The sequence below is a fragment of the Vombatus ursinus genome, unplaced genomic scaffold (assembly GCF_900497805.2).
Source record: "Vombatus ursinus unplaced genomic scaffold, bare-nosed wombat genome assembly UNPS02014167.1, whole genome shotgun sequence".
Lineage (NCBI taxonomy): Eukaryota > Metazoa > Chordata > Mammalia > Diprotodontia > Vombatidae > Vombatus > Vombatus ursinus.
The window spans coordinates 223,076-242,676 of NW_020953945.1; the positions used below are offsets into that span (position 1 = coordinate 223,076).

General features: G+C 50.8%; 1 protein-coding gene across 4 annotated transcripts in view; it reads left to right on the forward strand.

Annotated features, from left to right (window-relative positions):
- Positions 1 to 11,709, forward strand: part of TRMT2A (tRNA methyltransferase 2 homolog A) — a 17,685-nt gene extending 5,976 nt beyond the window's left edge. For all 4 annotated transcript variants that reach the window (XM_027859374.1, XM_027859373.1, XM_027859372.1 and 1 more), the window contains exons 4-12: positions 1,753 to 1,934; positions 2,444 to 2,558; positions 5,152 to 5,267; positions 5,531 to 5,642; positions 9,320 to 9,442; positions 9,896 to 9,971; positions 10,413 to 10,529; positions 10,656 to 10,752; positions 11,226 to 11,709. In XM_027859374.1, the coding sequence (XP_027715175.1) occupies positions 1,753 to 1,934; positions 2,444 to 2,558; positions 5,152 to 5,267; positions 5,531 to 5,642; positions 9,320 to 9,442; positions 9,896 to 9,971; positions 10,413 to 10,529; positions 10,656 to 10,752; positions 11,226 to 11,532 (1,245 nt within the window). In that variant the 3' untranslated portion in view covers positions 11,533 to 11,709. The remainder of the gene's footprint in view (positions 1 to 1,752; positions 1,935 to 2,443; positions 2,559 to 5,151; positions 5,268 to 5,530; positions 5,643 to 9,319; positions 9,443 to 9,895; positions 9,972 to 10,412; positions 10,530 to 10,655; positions 10,753 to 11,225) is intronic.
- The last annotated feature ends 7,892 nt before the right edge of the window (positions 11,710 to 19,601 follow it).

Below are 19,601 nucleotides of genomic sequence, written 5' to 3' on the forward strand. Positions count from 1 at the left end.
GAGCCCACCATGGCACTGTAGCCTCTCTAGCCCATTGCCTCCCTTCCATGGCCACCCCAGAATTTTGAGGATGAGAGAAACTGAGACCCAAAGAAGGGCAGGGCCTTGCCCAAGGCTACACAGGTGACTCATGGCAGGGCTGGCATCTGTACCCCAGCCCCCTGTCGGCATGAAGCCCACAGTGCCTGTGATGCCTTCAGCTGAGATGGGTGTTGGGGAGGGCTGGGTTTAAGCAGGGTCTTAGAGGGGCAGTAGGACGTGGAGGAGTGAGGTCCTTGCCCAACTCCTGGATCATGGGAGCAAGAGGTGGGTCCAGCAGTGAGGTTAGCCCTCGTTCTCTGTCCCTTCTTGTATGCCCAGTGGGACCCCTCCTGATCAGGGCATGGGTATCTCCCCACCAAGCCTGGCTATATCCTAGTACCTCTGGGCAACCCAGTGAATGTTTGTGGTCTGGAACCGGCCTTCAGAGACACCCACAGAGGTGACCAGGCCTCCTGCCCCACCTTCCCAGAGCCAGAGTGTCCCCAGGGCTCAGAGAGCTATGGCTTTGGGGGGCAGGGCAAACAGACTGAGACTTGCATTCTGGACAGACCTGCCAGGGCAGGTGGGGAAGGGGGCTTCTGCTTGGCTTCTCCTGGAGGGCAGGGGAGCTGGCGATAAAAAAATGAAAACTAGCGACAGATGTGTAGGAGGACCAAACCCCGGTTCTGCCGATCACACAGCAGCAGTGAGGGCCTGCCTCAGCCCGTGGGCTCTGTAAAGGGGAGAGGGCACGAGGGACCTCGAAGTCTGTGATTTAGGACAGGCAGCCTGGAACGGGCTGGACTGGGCAGGCCAGCCCTCGTCCTCTCTCCGGGCCCCGGTCTCCTGTCTCTAAAACGAGGGGCTGAGCTCCGGGCTCCCTTCTGCCTCAGCATCTGTGGTCCAGGGGATGTCACCGGGCAGACCTGGAATCCCCTTCAGAGTGTCCCTGACAAGTGGTCAGTCTGCCTGGTAGCCCTTCAGAGGGCTTGAGGACAGCCAGGCCTGGCTGTGGCCCCTCCCCGTTCCCTGCGCCTGCCCTGGGCGCTCTGCTGATCCGTGTCCTTCCAGGACTGGCCAGGGCGAAGGCCAGCGCTCCTGCCTGCTCCTTGCTTGGACTCTGTTCTCGTGAACACGGCACAGAGAAGGAAGGGCGGCCCGGGGGTCCCCCTCGACTAGAAGGCATCCCTTTCACTCTTCATGTCCCTGATAGCTTGTTGTCTTTGTCCCCTCCCTCCCTAGTACAGACTGTACTTTAAGCCACGTCACAAAAAGGGAGAAAATGGACCCTTCCCCTTCTTCTTGGAGACCCGGGCCTGCAGGTATGGAGCCCTGCATACACTGACTGTCCACGTTGTTTAGTTACTTGTACTGAGCTGCCGTTTTTTTTTTTTAACCCTTCATTACAAGGGCTGATTCTCTGGAGGTGGCGGGGTTTGGAAAGAGAGGTGATAACATAGAAGATGGGGTATGTGTTTGGTACATCTACATGAGCGTGTTGGGGGGGGGCTTTTTTTTCTTAAAACCAAAAAGCTAACAGTTGGAGCTCTCTGCCACACCTTGGCGGTCTCGAGGGCAAGGGAGCGAGGCCATCGTGCTGTCCTCATGCTCGGGTGAAGATCCTGCTGAACCAGACACTTGGGACTTGGTGCCTTGGACTCAAGCCACAATTTCAGTGTGTTTCTTGTGAAGGGAAACAGCTTGGCCAGCGCGTCCGTTTTCTTTCCTCAGACTGAATACCGCAACAAGTGTGAGTTCCTGATTGGCGTGGGCGTGGACCAAGCAGATAAGACGGTGGGCTGCCGCCTGGGCAAGTACAAGGGCGGCACGTGTGCAGTGGTGGAGCCCTTTGACACCATCCACATCCCGTCAGGCACCAAGCATGTGGTCCGGGCTTTCCAGGAGTATATTCGGTGAGTGAGGCCTGTGAGAGCTGAGCCTTTCCTTGAAGGAGCATGGGAAGGCCTCTTGTTCCCCCTCCCAGTTAGCAGAATGGGGCCCTTGCAGAGAGGAGGCCAGCCCTGGGCTGTGGCAGATGTGGCTGAGGGAGGAGGGGGAGGGGCTGGACAAGAAGAGCTCTTAGCGGCCCCCAGAGAGAGATGATGGGGAGGCACTTTGCAGGCAGCCCCAGGCTTAGCAAGCATCCTCTGCTCCCAGGTAAAGGAATGAAAAGGTGGCCTTTTGAGGACAGATGAGGTCAGTTGAACGTGTCCAGATTTGCTGCCACCTCTCAGGCTTTTCCCAGAGCCTGTGGCTGGATGCTGACATCTGGCATCCCTGGCTTTTGGGTATCTTTATCCCTAGCTGGATCGCTTTTACCAGGAGCTAGCCAGCCTTCTGGTGGCAGTGGCTTAGCCCAGAGTGAAACAAGAGGAGTGCTCTCTGGAGCGTGGGGGCTGATGTTGGGAGTGGCTCTTTGCAGGTCGACCCCCTACTCTGTGTATAGCCCGGAGACGTACGAGGGGCACTGGCGGCAGCTCACGGTGCGCACCAGCCGCAGTGGGGAGATCATGGCAATCGTCTACTTCCACCCCCAGGTACCTGCTTTTGTGCCTCCGCCTGCGAGGCCCTTTTTGGCCTCGGAACGCTTCCCCTGGGACGTCCCGGAGGCCTCAGAGAGAAGAGGGATAGCGACGGTTCTGGGCCTGCTGCACTTGAAAGCCCAGAAGACACATTTTGAGATTCTTATCCCCATTTTACAGATGAAAAAACAGAGGCTCAGATGGACAGGGCCATACCCAGAGTCCCCCAGCATGAGAACTGCCCCAGGTCTTGTGTTCCTGGTGTTCTTTCTTATGGACTGGCAGCCCCATGGGCTGCTTTGTTCTCTCTTTGAGAAGAAGGGTTCAGTTCTCAGTTATTCAGGTGCAGGTGGTAGAGAGAGCTGTAAGGGGCCACTCAGGCATCCTGCTTTGCCGCCTTCCACATACAGATGAAAGAGCGAGATCCAACAAGGTGTAAAGTCATCTGATGAGGGTCCCAGAGGCAGGACCGTGGGTAGGATTCTGGATCTGGGCCCAGAGGAAAACCTTGGAGGACTGAGGCAAACCCCCTCATTTTATAGATGAGGAAACTGAGGCACAGAGAGGAGAAGGGACTCATCTCCTCGTGGTACTATTCAGGTGGAGGACAAAGGGTTCAAATTGGTCACTTTTATTCCAGGCCCAAAGAGCTTCTGGCCAGGCCTGAGCTGGTGGGGTCTGGGGGGGGATCCCTGGCAATGTTTCTCACCCCCTGAGGGGTTCAGCCCCTGGAAGAAGGAGGGACCCTTGGTGAATCACCAAAAATCAAAGCCCTGGGAAGGAGCACCAAGGGTTTCTCTCCTTGCTGAGCCGGACTCGGTGTGCTGTGCAGGATGTCCATCCTGTGCGTCTGGCTCGTCCCCGCTGCCAGGAAGCCCGAGGCTCGGGCTGGGGCTCTGGAGATGCTTCGGGGAGGTCCTGCAGTAATCGTGGGCCCCAGGAAGGTCAGGGGGTGCTCTGGAGGGAAGTCAGGAAGGCCTTGGGGTGCCAAGAGACCAGTGGAAATAACAGCTTGGTGGCGCTGTGCACAGAGCGCAGAGCACTGGACCTGGAGGCTGGAAGGCCTGGGTTCAAATCCAGCCTCAGACACTAATAGCTGTGTGATCCTGGCCAAATCACTTTGCCTCTGCCTGCCTCAGTTTCTTCATCTGTAAAGTGGGAGTGATAACAGCCCCTCCCTCCTAGGGTTGTTGTGAGGATCAAATGAGATAATGATGGTAAAGCGCTTAGCACACAGCAGGAGTGAATGTAAACGTTAGCTATCATTATTATTGACAATAATAACATTGTCGCTTTGCAGACATGATCTCTCAAACTTCCTATGAAGTGGGGGCTTCAGAGAGTGTCCATCAATCCATAAACATTTATTAAGCATCTGCTATGTGCCAGGCACTGTGCTAAGTCCTGGGGATACCAAAAGAGGCAAAAGCCAGTCCCTGCCTTCAGGGAGCTCACAGTCTAATGGGGGAGACAAGCAAACAAATATGTTCAAAGCAAGCTGTGTGCCTGCGGGATAAATAGGAAATAATGGACAGAATGAAGAGGCTTGGGAGAGGCTTCCTGAAGAAGGTGGGGTTTTAGGTGGGACTTAAAGGGAGGTCAGAGGTCAAGAGTGGGCCAGGCACGGGGGAGGGGCAGCCCACAGCTGAGAGACGGAGGGTCTCACTCAGGGACCAGCTGGGAGCCGGTGTCACTGGAGGAGAGAAAGGCATAGAAAGCCTGGAAAGGGAGGAGGGGCAGGTTATGGAGAGCTTTGAAGGCCAACCAGAGCATGTTGTGTTTCATCCTGGAGGCCATAGGGAGCCATGGGAGTTTACTGAAGAGGGGGTGGCTCGGTCCTTCCTGACCCTTTGGTGGCTGAGTGGAGGATGGTGTGGAGTGGGGAGAGCCGCCTGCAGGTGATTCTGATAGTCCTGGTGTGAGGTGATGAGGGCCTGCACCAGGGTGGAGGCGGCATCTGAGGAGAGAGGGGGGCGAATTCGAGAGATGCTGCAGAGGTAACATCGACAGGCCTTGGCACCAGATTGGATACGGGGAGTGAGATGTTGAGTCCCGGGAGGAGGGCGGTACCCTCAACAGTAATAGGGAAGGGAGGAGAGGGAAGCGTAAGTGTCTCCTGGGCTTCCGGTGGGATTGGTCCGAGAGGTGATAGGAGATGTGAGCCGAGAGGTCGGCGGAGGGGCAGGGGCGGGCCAGGGAGGTCTGAGAGTCATCAGCACAGAGGTGGTCATTAAGTCCCCGGGAGCTGAGCAGAGGGCACAGGCCTGAGCCCTGAGGGTCATGGATGGTGAGAGGGCATGACCTGGAGAAGGATCCAGTCAAGGAGGCAGAAGGAGCGAGTCACAGAGAATTTACAGATGAGGAAACAGGCTCAGAGTAAGCACTTGCTGCCCAGGGGGGCTTCCTAGCCAAGTCTCCCTGACTGGCCCCTGAGGCCTCCAGGCTGCTCCAGCAGCCAGGACACAACATTCTTGGCTCAGCGCCTGTCTGATTCTGCCTGGGGCAGCGACAACCCGGGCGCCCTCACCAGACTGAGCCAAAGGCTCCCCCGTCAGGCAGGCCAGAGTGTCTGAGTCCCTGAGTGTGGCCTTTTCTCTTGGTCCTCCAGAAACTCAGTAAAGAAGAACTGGTGGGACTGAAAGCCTCCCTCGGTCAGCACTTCACGGAGGATCCCGGCCGGCTCAGTGGGGTGACCTCTCTCTACTTCGTGGAGGAGGGGCAGAGGTAAGGCATCCCTGGGCACTCCCGGCCTGGCCATGGCCTGGGGAGGAGGGAGAGGGCGGGCCCGGGGCCTCGCCAGGTGGGCGGCACAGTTCTTGGTGTTAGAATAGGAGAGGGCTTGGGGAAGGAAGCGAGGCCCAGACCAAGGGTCCCTCCGTGAGCTGAGTGGTGGCTGTTCTGTGACTTAGAGTCTGAAGAGAGGGACCCCTGTATGTCCACTCTGGCTTGCCCTGTGCTGGAGGCGTTTTCCTGTTTTCTGTCCTCAGAAAGTCTCCCAACAGAGAGGACCTGCCCTTGGAGCACATCGCCGGAGAGAAGTACATACACGAGGAGCTTCTGGGGCTCAAGTTCCGGATTTCCCCTCATGCATTTTTCCAGGTATGCCAGCTGGCATTGCTTAAGCACCGGCTGTGTTGTGCCCCAGGCACCATGCTAAGAGCCTGAGGTTACGGAGAAAGGCAAAACCCCTGCCCAGGAGGAGTTCCCGGTGTAAGGGGGGAGACGGCATGGAGACAGTTGTGTACAGTGGGAAGAAATGAGCGGAGGGAAGGCATCAAGAGTATGAACCACTGGGAGGGACTTGGTGAGGTTTGAAGCCAGGAGAGGAAGGGGCTGTGCTCCAGGCGTGGGGGGCCCGGGGTTCCAGGTCACTGGATCGTAGGGTGTAGGTGGGTCAGAGGTGGAATGAGGGTTTCTGTGAGAAGGCACAGAATATTTAAAGCTGAAAGGACTCTGGAGACCCTTCTGGAGAGACCTGTGGAGCAGCTCTGGGGACTCCTTGGGATGGGGAGGGAGCCCAGAGGGCAGCCCATCAACACCCCCTTCCAGGGGGAGGAGCGGGTTGTGTGTGAGGCTTTGGGGTCCCAGGGATGTGCTGAGCACAGTCTGATGAGGGAACTGAAGCCCCGAGATGGGAAGGGACATGTCAAAAGCCACCTTGCAGCTGGTGGCAGAGCCAGCCAAGATCAGGCCTGAAGTTTTCTCAGATGTTATGACCAGGCTGAGCCTTAGCTGCTGCAGGCCTTCACACCTGGTCCTCTGGGAGCAAATCCATCAGCGGCCCTGCAGCCAAGCAGTGCACCTCAGTTTCCCTGTCTGTAGGAGGTGTCCACTCTGTAGAGAGCGCTAGATTGAAGGCCTTAATCACGGTAAGGCCCGAGCCAAGGCCCTTCCTGCACTCATTCGGCCTCAGTTTGAAATCAGTTCAGCAAACGGGAAGCCCTGCTTCTCCAAGGCCCCTGGCTCTTGGCCATCATCATGTCGCGCCTCGCTCCCAGGCCAGTCACTGGAGCGGCAGTGATGGTCATGTAGTCACCTGAGAGGTTCCGATGGAATTGAGAAACAGGTGCCACGCAACGTAGATAATGTCAGTCTGTGGTTTTCTGAGTCCGTAGCACCCACGGTCCCCATCTCTATTTGAGTTTAACGTCACTGCTGTCACAGGTCGGAACCCCCAAAATGATAGTGACTTCTGATCACTTGGCACTTTCCCCATGACAGACCTACGAGGTGGGCAGTGCACGTGGTGTTATTCCCATTTTTAGGGTAAGGAAAGTGTAGCTTTGAGAGTGGAAGGCACTGGCCTGGGACCACTGGGCCAGGAGGCGTCCAAGCTGGGATTAGGGCCCGGGCCTTCTGCTGCCTGTCCTTGGAGGAAGGTTTTGGGACAGGAGTGACCATCCCCCTGACCTCCCCCAGATGTGACTGGATGGCAGGGGCCGGGCAAGAAGATGGGGAGGATTTGTGAAGGCCTTGTACTGCACAGCTGGGGGAGAGGCGAGGATGGGGGCTGGGCTGGTCCTTTGGGGGCACATGGGAAAGGAGGCTTTCTCCTGTCAGGTTGGACTAGGTAGCCAGTGAGGCCCCTGCTGGCTCTCACGCTCCCCCAGAGTCATCAGGGCTGTCTGGGAGGTTCAAGGGGGAGCGTTTGGCCTCACCCGAGGAGGGGCCTGGGCTGGCTGCCCACCAGAGCTGAGCTGGCCGTGGAAGGATAGGTGAGGGCCGCATCTGCTCTGTCTGTGAAAGTCCTGGCTTCGTTTGCTGTTTGAGTGAGCGTTTTTAAAATGGAGAAGAGCGTGGGCAGAATTCCTAAGATGGAGGGAAGGAAATGAAGAAAGGAGAGCTGGAGGGCACAGGGAAGAGAAGGGAATGAATATATAGCGCCTGCTGTGTGCCAGGTGCTGTTCCCAGTGCTTTACAGATATCTTCCCATTTAATCCTTTCAACAACCTTGAGACATAGGTGCTGTTATTATCCCCATTTTACAGTTGAGGAAACTGAGGCAAACAAGGGTTAAGCGACTTGCCCAAGTGACACACTATCCCACACAGCTAGTACGTGTCTGGGGCTGTATTGGAACTCGGGTCCTGACTTCATGCCCAGGACTGTACCCACTACACCACCTAGCTATTATGAGGCCAGGGATGCCCGAGACTCCAATTCAGAAGAGGAGAATAATTCCAACACTTCAGAGCAGAGCCTCAAAAAAAAAGACAGATTTCCCACTGAATCCAATAGAATTCCTAGAAAGGTGATGGAAGAATTTTTAAATGGCCTAAGTGAATTGAGAATATTAGAGGAAAGAACTGGAAAAGATGCGAGCTGTGGAGGAGAAACTTAAAAAGGGAATTAAGAGTTTAACACTAGAGGCACAAAACCACGTCCCCCCAAACTAAAATAGATCAAATAGGAATGAATGACTCCCTGAGAAAGTATGAACTAGAAATACAAAGTCAGAAGAAACTGTCACATGCCTCCCATCAAAAACGACCCACCAGGAGCATAGATCCAGGGGAGTCTGAGAATGAGTGGACCGCCCAAGAGCCAGGGTACCATTTCAAGGAGTCCTGAGAGCACTGTCCTGACCTCTCAGAACCAGGGGTGAGCAGATGGAACAGGGCCGCTCCAGAAGAGGGGCTTTGGGCATGACTTTCCTTTCTTTCCCCCTGGGGACGAGAGTGGGGCCATGCTTACTGATGGTGGGGTGGGGAGAGTAAGTGGAAGGGGACCTTACAGGGGTTCCTTAGGTGAAGGAAGCCAGGGAATTCCAAGAGTGGGATGTGAGGAAGGGCGTTCTGGTCAGGAGGGTCAGCTGACCACACAGAGGCACAGAGGTGGGATGGCCAGGAGGCCGGGGTCGCTGGACCAAAGAGTGTGTGGTAGGGAGTGGTGTAGGAAGGCAGGAAAGGGAGGAGGGGTAGCTCAGCTCGTGGAGAGCTTGGAAGGCCATCACCAACATTTTGTACAAATCCTGGAGGCTGTACTAGGGACGACATGGTCAGACCTGATCCCTTTGGAAGCTGAATGAAGGATGGTGTGGAGGCAGCAGACCCCTCCCACCCAGGCTATGGCAGTGGTCCAGCATGAGGTGATGACGGTCTGCACCAGAGTGGTAGATGGGGCGTATTTGAGAGACAGTCGCAGAGGTGGAATCGACAGGCCCTGGCGCCATGTTGAATGTGGGGGTGGGGGGGTGAGAGTGAACAGTCCAGGATGACTCCTGGGTTAGGGGCCTGAGGGACTGGGAAGAGGGCAGTGCCCTCATCAGTAAAAGGGAGGGCGGGGGGAGGGGAAGGTTGTGCTCATGTTGGGTCTAAGATGTCACTACCTGTAGAAACTTATCATTCTGGCAGAGGAGGGCAGCCCTGAAACTCACACCCCTTCGGGTCATCTCCCCATCCTTTTCTAGCCTCTCTTGTCTGCCCCACTAGAGTGGGAGCTGCTTGGGGGCAGGGGCTGCCTCTGCCCCCCTTTGCACGTTCGGTGCTTAGCACAGTGCCTGGTATGTAGTGGTGCTTAATCAATGTCTTGGTTCTGCCTCTCCTGGGCTCATTCCTCTGCTCGGTAAGGTGTCCTGGGGCTCACCTGGGCACATTGGTTCTGGGTCATTCTTGCCCAGCTTGTTCCAGAGCCCTCCCTGTGCCCTGGGGCCTCTGTGAGAGGACGTGAGGCTAAGTGAGGCCTCAGCAGCGCTCCGGGTGGCCCTGTGGAGGTGGCAGGAGAGGGAAATGGAGGCTCTCTGGGTTCTGGCGGTCATCCCAGCTGTGGTTCCCCAGGTGAACACGCCAGCCGCCGAGGTCCTCTACACAACCATTCAGGACTGGGCGCAGCTGGACAGGGAAAGCACAGTGCTGGATGTCTGCTGCGGGACCGGCACCATCAGCCTCTCCCTGGCCCAGGTGAGCTCGAGCCTGACCGCTCTGGGACCCCAGAGGGCACCTCTTCCAAGGCCCTGCCCAGCTGGCCTCCAGGGTCCTAGGTGACCTGAGGAGGCGGGGCTTGGGCTGTGACAGTGGGAGAGGGGAGACATCCTTGTGGGAGAGTGAAAGGTGGGGAATGTCTGACCGATGGTCATGAGCTCTGGGACCTGAGATGGGCATCTCTGCTGCCGTGAGCCCCACATTCCTCACCTACAAACTGGGAGGAGCCTTGGAGGCGGGAGGACAGGGTTCAGGCCCCTCCCTGACCCCCGCTGGCTGTGTGGCCCTGGGTCAGTCACTGCTCATCTCAGGGCCTTGAGTGACAGAGGAGAGGCTGCCTTCCCTCAGCGGAGGAGTCCTCGCACCAACGGAGTCTCAGGTCCCCGAGGAGGCTCGCAGGTGGAGCCTGAGTCCTTTTCTCCTCTTTTCTAGAAAGTGAAGAAAGTAATTGGCATTGAGCTGTGCCAAGAAGCTGTGGAAGATGCCCGAGTGAATGCCAAGATTAATGGTTGGTTGGTCTTATAGCCCTTGCTGGGGAAGGAAGGGGCCTGGGGCTGGAGGAGCAGCCATTCCCAGGGTCGAGCCAGGTGTGCACGCGTGCGTGTGTGCGTGCGTGTGTGCATGTGTGTACACACACATGTGCAGGGGAAACCAAGTGCCCTCATGTTCATGTGGAACGGGATGAGACCACAGGGTGGCCTGGGAGAGCAGGACTGGGAGCTCTGGGGACAGGGCAGGTTAGGCTAAGCTCCTGGGAAAGAAAAGGAGACCCCGTGAGTGGCCAAGAGGAGGGGCCCCACTGGACCCCTCCCGGTGGCCTGTGACTCGGGGGAAATGGAGATCGTGGCCCTGCTGTCCTTGGGGTCCAGCAGTTCTGGGCCCGGCCATTGGAGCTGCCCACGTAGCCAGGGATGCTGGGGCCTAGCTCTTGGGGTTCTCTCCCCTGCAGCCCTGGACAACATCGAGTTTCATTGTGGCAAGGCTGAGGACCTGGTCCCCTCCCTGATGAGTTCCTTGGCCTCGCAGAAGCTGACCGCCATCGTGGATCCACCCCGAGCAGGGCTGCGTGAGTGACGAGGACTTGGGCTGGGCACGAGGACTTGGGAAGGAGGGCCCCCCTGGGAATGCAGCGTGGCCTCTGGCCCGGCTGGCCTGGGTCTGCTGCACACTGAACTCTGTGCCCTCTGTGCAGACTCCAAAGTCATCCTGGCTATCCGGAGAGCTGAGCACCTGAAAAAACTCCTCTATGTCTCCTGCAATCCCCGGGCAGCCATGAGCAACTTTGTGGAGTGAGTTCTGCTTGGGCCCCTCCTGGGGGCGGGGAGGAAAGCATGGGGCCCTCAGGGCTGGGGAGGCAGGGCCTGGGCCATCCTCAGCCCCCGCACTTTGGCCAGAAGGGGGTCGGGTCAGGAAGATCTCCAGGGCTCAAGAATTTGTGACTGAAAGAAGGTTTGGAGTTTGCTAAAGCTCAGCCCTACACACCCACAGGCTGGGGCCCCATGACCCAAGCTGCCTGATGAAGGTCCAGCCTCTTACCAGCCAGGGTCATCTCTGGGCCTCCATCTCCTCCTCGGTCAAGCGAGGGGCTGTAGGAGCGCCTCCGAGTCTGGTGAGAAGGGGGCCGAGGGCCGCTGGATTCCCAGCGCCTACCTGGCCGCCCTGACCGTTCCACATGCTTAGGTCCTTTGTCCTGAGACCGCCCCACCCAGAGCCATCGAGCTGGGGCCCAGCTGGACGCTGACGCCCCTCTTCTTCCCCCCAGTCTTTGTCGAGCCCCCTCCAACAGGGTGAAGGGCTCTCCCTTCCGCCCAGTCCGGGCCGTGGCCGTGGACCTGTTCCCACAGACCCCGCACTGTGAGATGCTGATTTTGTTCGAGAGGGTGGATCATCCCAATGGCCCGTCAGATGCTGCCACGGGGGGCTCTTCCCCAGAGAGCACGCCTCCCCTCCCCCTTCCCCCCATTGCTGGGGGGGCCCAGGCAGAGGACTGTCCAGACACTCCTGAGGCTTCTCCCAGTGACCGGCACAGAAGCCCAGACCCCCTCCCCGCAGCGGCCTCTGATACATAGCAAACTCCATTGGGGACCCCTCCCACACGCCCCCACTGGGACCAGGAAAGGCCGTGGAGCCCATCCCACGGGCGGCACGGCCACCCAAGACGGGGATGAGGCCAGAGGGGTGGGGTGGGGGCCGGGCAGTCACCCCACGAAGCAGCTGAAATAAATGGTTTTGGAGTTAACGCCTTTCAGGGTTGTGGCGGCTCCTTCTTGGAAACCGCAGCTGGAGCCCTGGGAGGCTGAGCCCCTTCCCCTCCCCTGCTGTCAGGCCACCTTCCTTGGGGTGGGGGGGGGTAGAATGATTGCTAGTACCTTAGGTACCCTGCGCATACGGTGCAAAGCCCTCACTGGATCCTCACAGCCGTGGGAGAGAGCTGGTGCTCATGCCCATTTTACAGATGAGGAAACAGAGAAGTGACTTGCTCAGGGTCACCACCCTAAGTGCCTGTGCCAGGATTCGAACTCAGGTGTGCCTGACTGCAGGTCCACAGTTCTGTTGGCTGCATCACCTGGCTAACTTGATTGACTCAGTTTCCTTTGTTGCAGAATACTCGTTCTGTTGGGTGATTGAGATGGCTTTTTCAATTGGGAGCCCCGGCCCCTTCCGCAGCCTCTTGGAGGCACTCCCAGCCTTCACCCTCAGGCCACTCGTGGGGCCGCCCCTCTGCCTTTGCCAGCTCCATCGTCCAGAGGTCTGGTCATTCTCTTGGCTTGTTCAGCCAGCCTCCCCGGTCCTCTCTTCGGCTGACAGCAGCAGTACTAATTCTGCATGGAGGCCGGCCTGGGCTGCTGGTCAAAGAGGGGGCCTGAGGCTCTGCTTTTTCTTTCTGGCTGCCTGACTCCTCCTGCATGGCGCCTCCAGGGCCCCTCCCTGTCCTGCATTTCACCATTCCACAGCCATCCACTTTCCTCTGTGTGCCTCAGGGCTGAGCTGATCTTTCATCATGGGGCCTTGGCTTCCCTGGGGATACCCTTAAGGAGTTAATGCTCTGTCTATCGAGGGTCACAGAGCTCACTGGTTCAGGGTGCTGAGAGCGGGATAATTCAGGACGAGGGTGGCTGGAGCAGAGGGGCCTCCAGGAAGCCTGGCAGCACCCCCCCCCCCCACCATTAACAAAGACATTGCCACAGGGATCCCAGGGCCACCAAGGGCTGCAGGATCTTGGGACCCTTCTGGGGCAGAGGGTGTGAACAGCTTAATTTTGCCTTTTCTGGTGTGATTCTAGATGATAGTTGAACGAATTCCTAGCTCCCCCCAGACCTGTGAGCTTGTGTTCCCAGAAGCACCCCCCCTCCCCAACTTTTACTATTTTCATCCTTTGACTTTTTCGTCTTCTCATGGGCAGGAGATAAAACCTCAGGGGTGTTGCAGATTGCGTTTGTTTTTTTTGGTTATTTTGAAAACTACCTGTTCATTTCCTTTGATCAACTTTAGGGAAAGGCTCTTATTCTTACTTAGATGTATCAGTTCTCATATATGTACATACATACATACATATATGCATACATACATACACACATATATATAGGTGTATACTTTTCCCCCGATTATATGTTAAAACGATTTTAACTTTTTTTTTAAGTTTTGAGTTCCAAATTCATTTTTTTTTGTTTTTTTTAGGCAATTGAGGTTAAGTGACTTGCCCAGGGTCACACAGCTAGTAAGTGCCAAGTGTTTGGTCTGAGGCTGGATTTGAACTCAGGTCCTCCTGACTTCAGGGCCGGTGCTCTATCCACTGTGCCACCTAGCTGCCCCTTTGAGTTCTACATTCTGTCCCTCTCTTCTCCGCTCCCTGAGACAGTAAGCAGTCAGATATAGGTTATACATGTGTAATCATGTGAAACATTTACAAGAAGACAAATTTTTAAAAAGAAAGAAAAAAAGTGCAAACCAGCGTGCTTCCGTTTGTATTCAGTTCTTTGTCTACATCATTGTTCAGTCTTTGGGATTTTTTTAGATCATTGTACTGCTGAGAATAGTAGCTAAGTCATTCACATTTGATCATGATATGATATTGCTGTTACTGTGTACAGTGTTCCGGTTCTGCTCACTTCACTTTGCATCAATTCATGTAAGACTTGGCAGTGGGGTTAAGTGACTTGCCCAGGGTCACACAGCTAGTGTTATGTGTCTGAGGCCAGATTTGAACTCAGGTCCTCCTGAATCCAGGGCCGGTGCTGTCTCCACTGCACCACCTAGCCGCCCCAATCGTAATTCCATCACAACCATACACCACAGCTTGTTTAGCCATTCCCCCCAGTTGATGGGCATCCCCTCAATTTCCAGTTCTTAGCCACCCACAAAAAGAGCTGCTGTAATTATTTTTGTACAAATAAGCCCTTTCCCCCAACCACCTTTTTTTTTTTTAATGTCTTTGGCATACAGGCCTAGCAGCTCTTTGGGCATAATTCCAAATTGCTCTTCAGAATAGTTGAATTAGTTCACAACCCCAACAGGGCATTAGTGTCCCAATTTTCCCACATCCTGTCCAACATTTATCATTTTCCTTTTTTGTCATGTTAGCCAATCTGATAGATGTGAGGTGGTACCTCAGAGTTATTTTAATTTGCATTTTTAAATCAGTGATTTAGAAAATTTTTTTGTATGACTATAGATAGCTTTGATTTCTTTGTCTGAAAACTTCCTATTCATATTCTTTGACCATTTGTCAATTGGGGAAATGACTTTTATTTTTATAAATTTGACTAAAGTTTGAGAAATATATTTGACAAATGAGGCCTTTATCAGAGATAATTGTAATTTTTTCCCCTCGGTTTTCTGCTTTTAATTTTAATTGCATTGGTTTTGTTTGTGCAAAAACTTTAATTTTATAAATCAAAATTATCTATGTTACATTTTGCAATGCTTTCTATATTTTCTTTGGTCCTAAGTTCTTTCCTTATTCATATATCTGACCAATTCTGTGCTCTCCTGATTTGCTCATGCTAACACCCTTTATGTGTAAATCATGTACCTATTTTGACCTTATCGTGGTATAGGGTGTGAGAGGTTGGTCTATACCTAGTTTCTGCCATACTGATTTCCCATTTCCTAATAGTTTTGTCAAATAATGAGTTTTTATTCCAAAAACTTGGTTCTTTGCATTTATCACCCTTCAGATTACTAAGGTCATTTTACTCTACTCCACTGATCCACTACACTATTTCTTAGCCAGTATCAGATTGTTTTCATAATTATCACTTTATAATGCAGTTTGAGATCTGGTGTACCTAGATCAATTCCCTTTTTAAGGATATTTACTGGGGAAAAAATTTTTCCAGTCAATTCCCTTTCTTATCCTAGCAACATTGAAGGGGAGGGTGGTAAAACAGGAAGAAAACAAGCAATTATCAAGCTCCTACTATGTGCCAGCATTATGCTAAGCCCTTTCCAAATGTCTCATTTGATCCCCATCATAACCCTAGAAGGTGGCTGCTTTTATTACCTTCCTTTTATAACTGAGGAAACGGAGACAGGGAGAGGTGAAATGATTTGCCCAGGGTCTCACAATGAGCATCTGAGGCTGGACTTTAATGCAGGTCTTCCCGATTCCAGACCCAGCACTCAATCCACTGTCTCGCTAACTGCCTGGTTTTGTTCATGAGAAGGCATTTAATTACGGTTCTTTGAAAGTATTTTAAGGCAGAGCCAACATAGTGGAGAAAAGCCCGGAAATTGCCTCAGCTCTCCCCAGTTTCCTTCAGAGACAGCATTAAATCGGAACAGATTCTGGAGTGATAGAACCTACAAAAAAATGGAGTGAAACCATTTTCCAGCCCAAGATAACTTACAAGGACTTCAGGAGAGATCTGTGTCAGCTGGGTAAAAGGGGAGCCCAGGCCAGTGCAGGCAGTGTCCAGGCAAGCCAGCAGGAGGTTCTCAGCCACAGCACAGATCAGCAACTGAGGCCCTTCGGTCCTGGCTCAGCAGACCAGTGGCATAGCAGGCCAGCTGTGAGGCCTCCAGCCCCAGCACAGCAGGCAAGCTGCCAGCCCTGGAACCCAGAGCAAGACAGGTGTAACTAGGCTGGACTACCCCAGCGCAGTGGGCAAACTGCCAGTCCCCAGAGACCCCAGCACAGAAAACCAATGACCTGGCCCCTGGTCCCCAGCACAAGAGGCTTGGGGCAGTGGCCCCTGTGCCCAAGGAACAGAGGTCAACTTTAAAAGTTGCAAAATAGCCTGAAAAATGAGAACACACACACACCAAACCAGAAAAGAGCCCTGACTATAGAAAGCTACTATAGCAACAGGGAAGATCAAAACACAAACTCAGAAGAGGACAACAATGTCAAAATGCCTACATGTGAGTCGTCAAAGAGGAAGGTGAATTGGTCCCAAGACCAAAAAGTCTCCTTAGGAGAGCTCGAAAAGGATTTTAAAAATCAAATAAGCAAGGTGAAAGAAAGATTGGGGAAAGAAATGAGAGGTATGCAAGAGAGAGTCAACAGCTTAGAAAAGGAAGGACAAAAATTGATTGAAGAAAACAAGTCCTGGAAAAATACAATTGGCCAAATGGAAAAAAAAAATCCACTGAAGAAAACAACAACTTTGAAAGTAGAAGTGGCCAAATTGAAAAGGAGATACAAACTGAAGAAAATAATTCCTTAAAAATTAGAACTGGGCAAGTGTAAGCTAATGACTGTGAGACATCAAGAATTAGTCAAACAAAATCAAAAGAATGAAAAAATAGAAGAAAATATAAAATATCTCATTGGAAAAACTGACCTGGAAAATAGATCCAGGAGAGCTAATTTAAGAATTATTGGACTGCCTGAAAGCCATGATCAAAAAAAAAGATCCCAGACAGCATCTTTCAAAAATCACCAGGGAAAATTGCCCTGGCAGCCTAGAACCAGAGGGTAAAGTAGTCATTGAAAGAATCCACCTATCACCTCCTGAAAGAGATCCTAAAATGAAAACTCCCAGGAATATTGTAGCCAAATTCCAGGATTATCAGGTCAAGGAGAAAATATAGCAAACAGCCAGAAAGAAGCAATTAAAATGTCAAGGAGCCACAGTCAGGATTATACAGGACTTAGCAGCTTCTACATTAAAGGATCAGAGGGTTTGGAATATAATACTCTGAAAGGCAAAACAGCTTGGATTACAACCAAAAATCAACTGTCCAGCAAAATTGAGTATAATCTTTCAGGGGAAAAGATGGACAGTCAATGAAATAAGGGAATTTCAAACTTAATGGATGAAAAGACCAGAACTGAACAGAAAATTTGATCTTCAAATACATGACTCAAGAGAAGCATAAAAAGGTAAACAGGGAAAAGAAAAACCATGTTATTCAATAAGGTTAAACTGTTTTCATCCCTTCATGGGAGGATGATACTTGTAACTCTTGAGAATTGTAACTCTTTTAGGGCATTAGAAGGAGTGTGCATAGAGGGTATGGGTAAAAGTTGACTTTGATCTGATGATACAAAAAAAGGGGGGTGAAGAAAAGGATTGCACTGGAAGAAGAAGAAAGAAGGAGGCAGAATAAAGTTAAGTCACACCACATGAAGAGGCACAAAAGACCTATTACAGTACAGAGAAGGAAGGGATGGGGTGAGCATTGTTTGAACCTTACTCATCAGATTTGGCTCAAAGAGGGAATAACATACACACTCAGTTGGGTATAGAAATCTTACCCTATGGGGAAGTTGGAGGGGAAAGAAAAAGGGGGGGGGCTGATAGAAGGGAGGGCAGATTGAGAGAAGTGGTCAGAAGCAGAACACTGGTGAAGAGAAACAGGGTGAGAGAGAAAAGTATAAATGGGGAAAAATAAAATGGAGAGAAATATGTAGTGATCTGAACTCATAAATCAGAAGTGGATAGCAAAGTGGATTGAAAACTATAATCCTATAACATGTTTACAAGAAACACATGTGAAGCAGAAAGATACCCACAGAGTAAAGGCAAAAGGCTGGAGCAGAATATAATTTTTTCAGCTGAAGTTAAAAAAAAAAAAGCAGGGCTAATAATCCTGATCTCAGACAAAGCAAAAGCAAGAATAGCTCTAATTACAAGAGACAAGCAAGGAAGCTACATCTTGCTAAAAGGTACCATAGATAATGAAGTAATATCAATACTAAACATATGCACCAAGTGGTATAGCATCCAGATTCTTAGAGGAGAAGTTAAGTGAGTTACAGGCAGAAATAGTAAAACTATACTGGGGTGGGGGGAATGTCAGCCTCCCCCTTTTCAGAACTAGACAAATCTAACTACAAAATAAAGAAATTAAGGAAGTGAATAGAATTTTAGAAAAGTTAGATATTATAGACCTCTGGAGAAAATTGAATGGGGATAGAAAGGAGTATACCTTTTTTTCTGTGGTATATGGCATATCCATAAAAACTGACCACACATTAGGGCATAAAAACCTCACAATCAAATGCAGAATGGCAGAAATGTTAAATACATTCTTTTCAGATCATGATACAATAAAAGTTATGTGTAATAAAGGGACATGGAAAGGTAAATTAAAAATTCATTGGAAACTAAATAATCCTAGAGAATGAGTAGGTGTAGGGGTCCCAATTGGGGAAAAGCCATAAAAACTTAAACACTCTGAAAGGTGGAAGCCCAAACATGATGACCTGTTAAAAATCATAACTTAGATATTTAATCATAATTTAGATACTATGACTATGAAAGCCATAACAAGAATATCGTGACCCATATGCGACCTGTACTTATGTTTGGGTATAACGTTGGCTTAATGCCCAAGCTCATTACTAAGTGGAAAACAAAATACCCACCATCAGTAGTAATGCACTCTCTAGCTCCTCCTGCCTTTGTCTGTTTTCTATAATGACCACGGGGATTTTGGGTGTTCTTTTGTGAGGTTCCACTGAAATATCTGGCAGCCGCCCCAGATTGCCCCTGTTTTGTAAATAATTATAATGATTGATTAAACTCCTATAATCAGTCTAGAGCTCCTTGGTCTCTTCCTTTGATATCAAAACTCACCCCACAGTTATGGGGGAGGTACAGGGGTCCTCAGCCAGGGGAATTTTAGACCTTACAGTGGGTCAAATCACAGAAACAATCAATTTCATCAAAGAGAATGATAATGAGACAACATATCAAAATTTATGGGATGCAGTCAAAGCAGTTCTTAGGGGAAATTTTATATCTCTGAATGCTTACATAAATAAAATAGAGAGCAGATCGATGAATTGGGCATGCAACTAAAAAAGCTAGAAAAAGAACAAATTAAAAATCCCTAATTAAATGCCAAAATAGAAATTCTGAAAATCAATGGAGAGATTAATAAAATTGAAAGTAAGGAAACTATTGAACAAATAAATAAGACTAAGCTGTTTTGTGGAGGGAAAAAACAAATAAGTAAACCTTTGGTTAATTTGATTTTTAAAAAGAAAGAAGATCCTCCCATTCGTTCTAATTATTCTTTACATCATGACTAATGGGAAAATGTGCTTAACATAAATGTATATGTAGAGCCTATATCAGATTGTATGCTCTCTTGTTGGGGGGGGAAGAAAATTTAAAACTCAAAATCTTATGGAAGTGAATGTTGAAAACTAAAAATAAATTACTTAATGAAAAAAATAGAATAGAATAAAAAAAAAAAGAAAGGTAATTACCACTATCAATAATGAAAAGGGTGAATTCATCACCAATGAAGAGCAAATTAAAGCAATAATTAGCTATTTTGCCCAACTGTATGCCAATAAATCTGACAATCTAAGTGAAGTGGATGAGTATTTACAAAAATGTAAATTTCCAAGATTAACAGAAGAGAAAATAAAATACTTAAATATCCCCATTTTAGAAAAAGAAATTGAATAAGCCATCAATGAACTCCCTAAGAAAAAAAATCTCCAGGGCCAGATGAATTTACAAGTCAAATCTACCAAACACTTACAGAACAATTAATTACAATATTATATAAACTATTGGAAAAATAGGCAGAGTTCTACCAAATTCCTTTTCTGACCCCAATATAGTGCTAATACCTAAACCAGGAAGAGCCAAAACAGAGAAAGAAAATTACAGACCAATTTCCTTAATAAATATTGATGCAAAAATTTTAAATAAAATATTGGCAAAGAGACTAC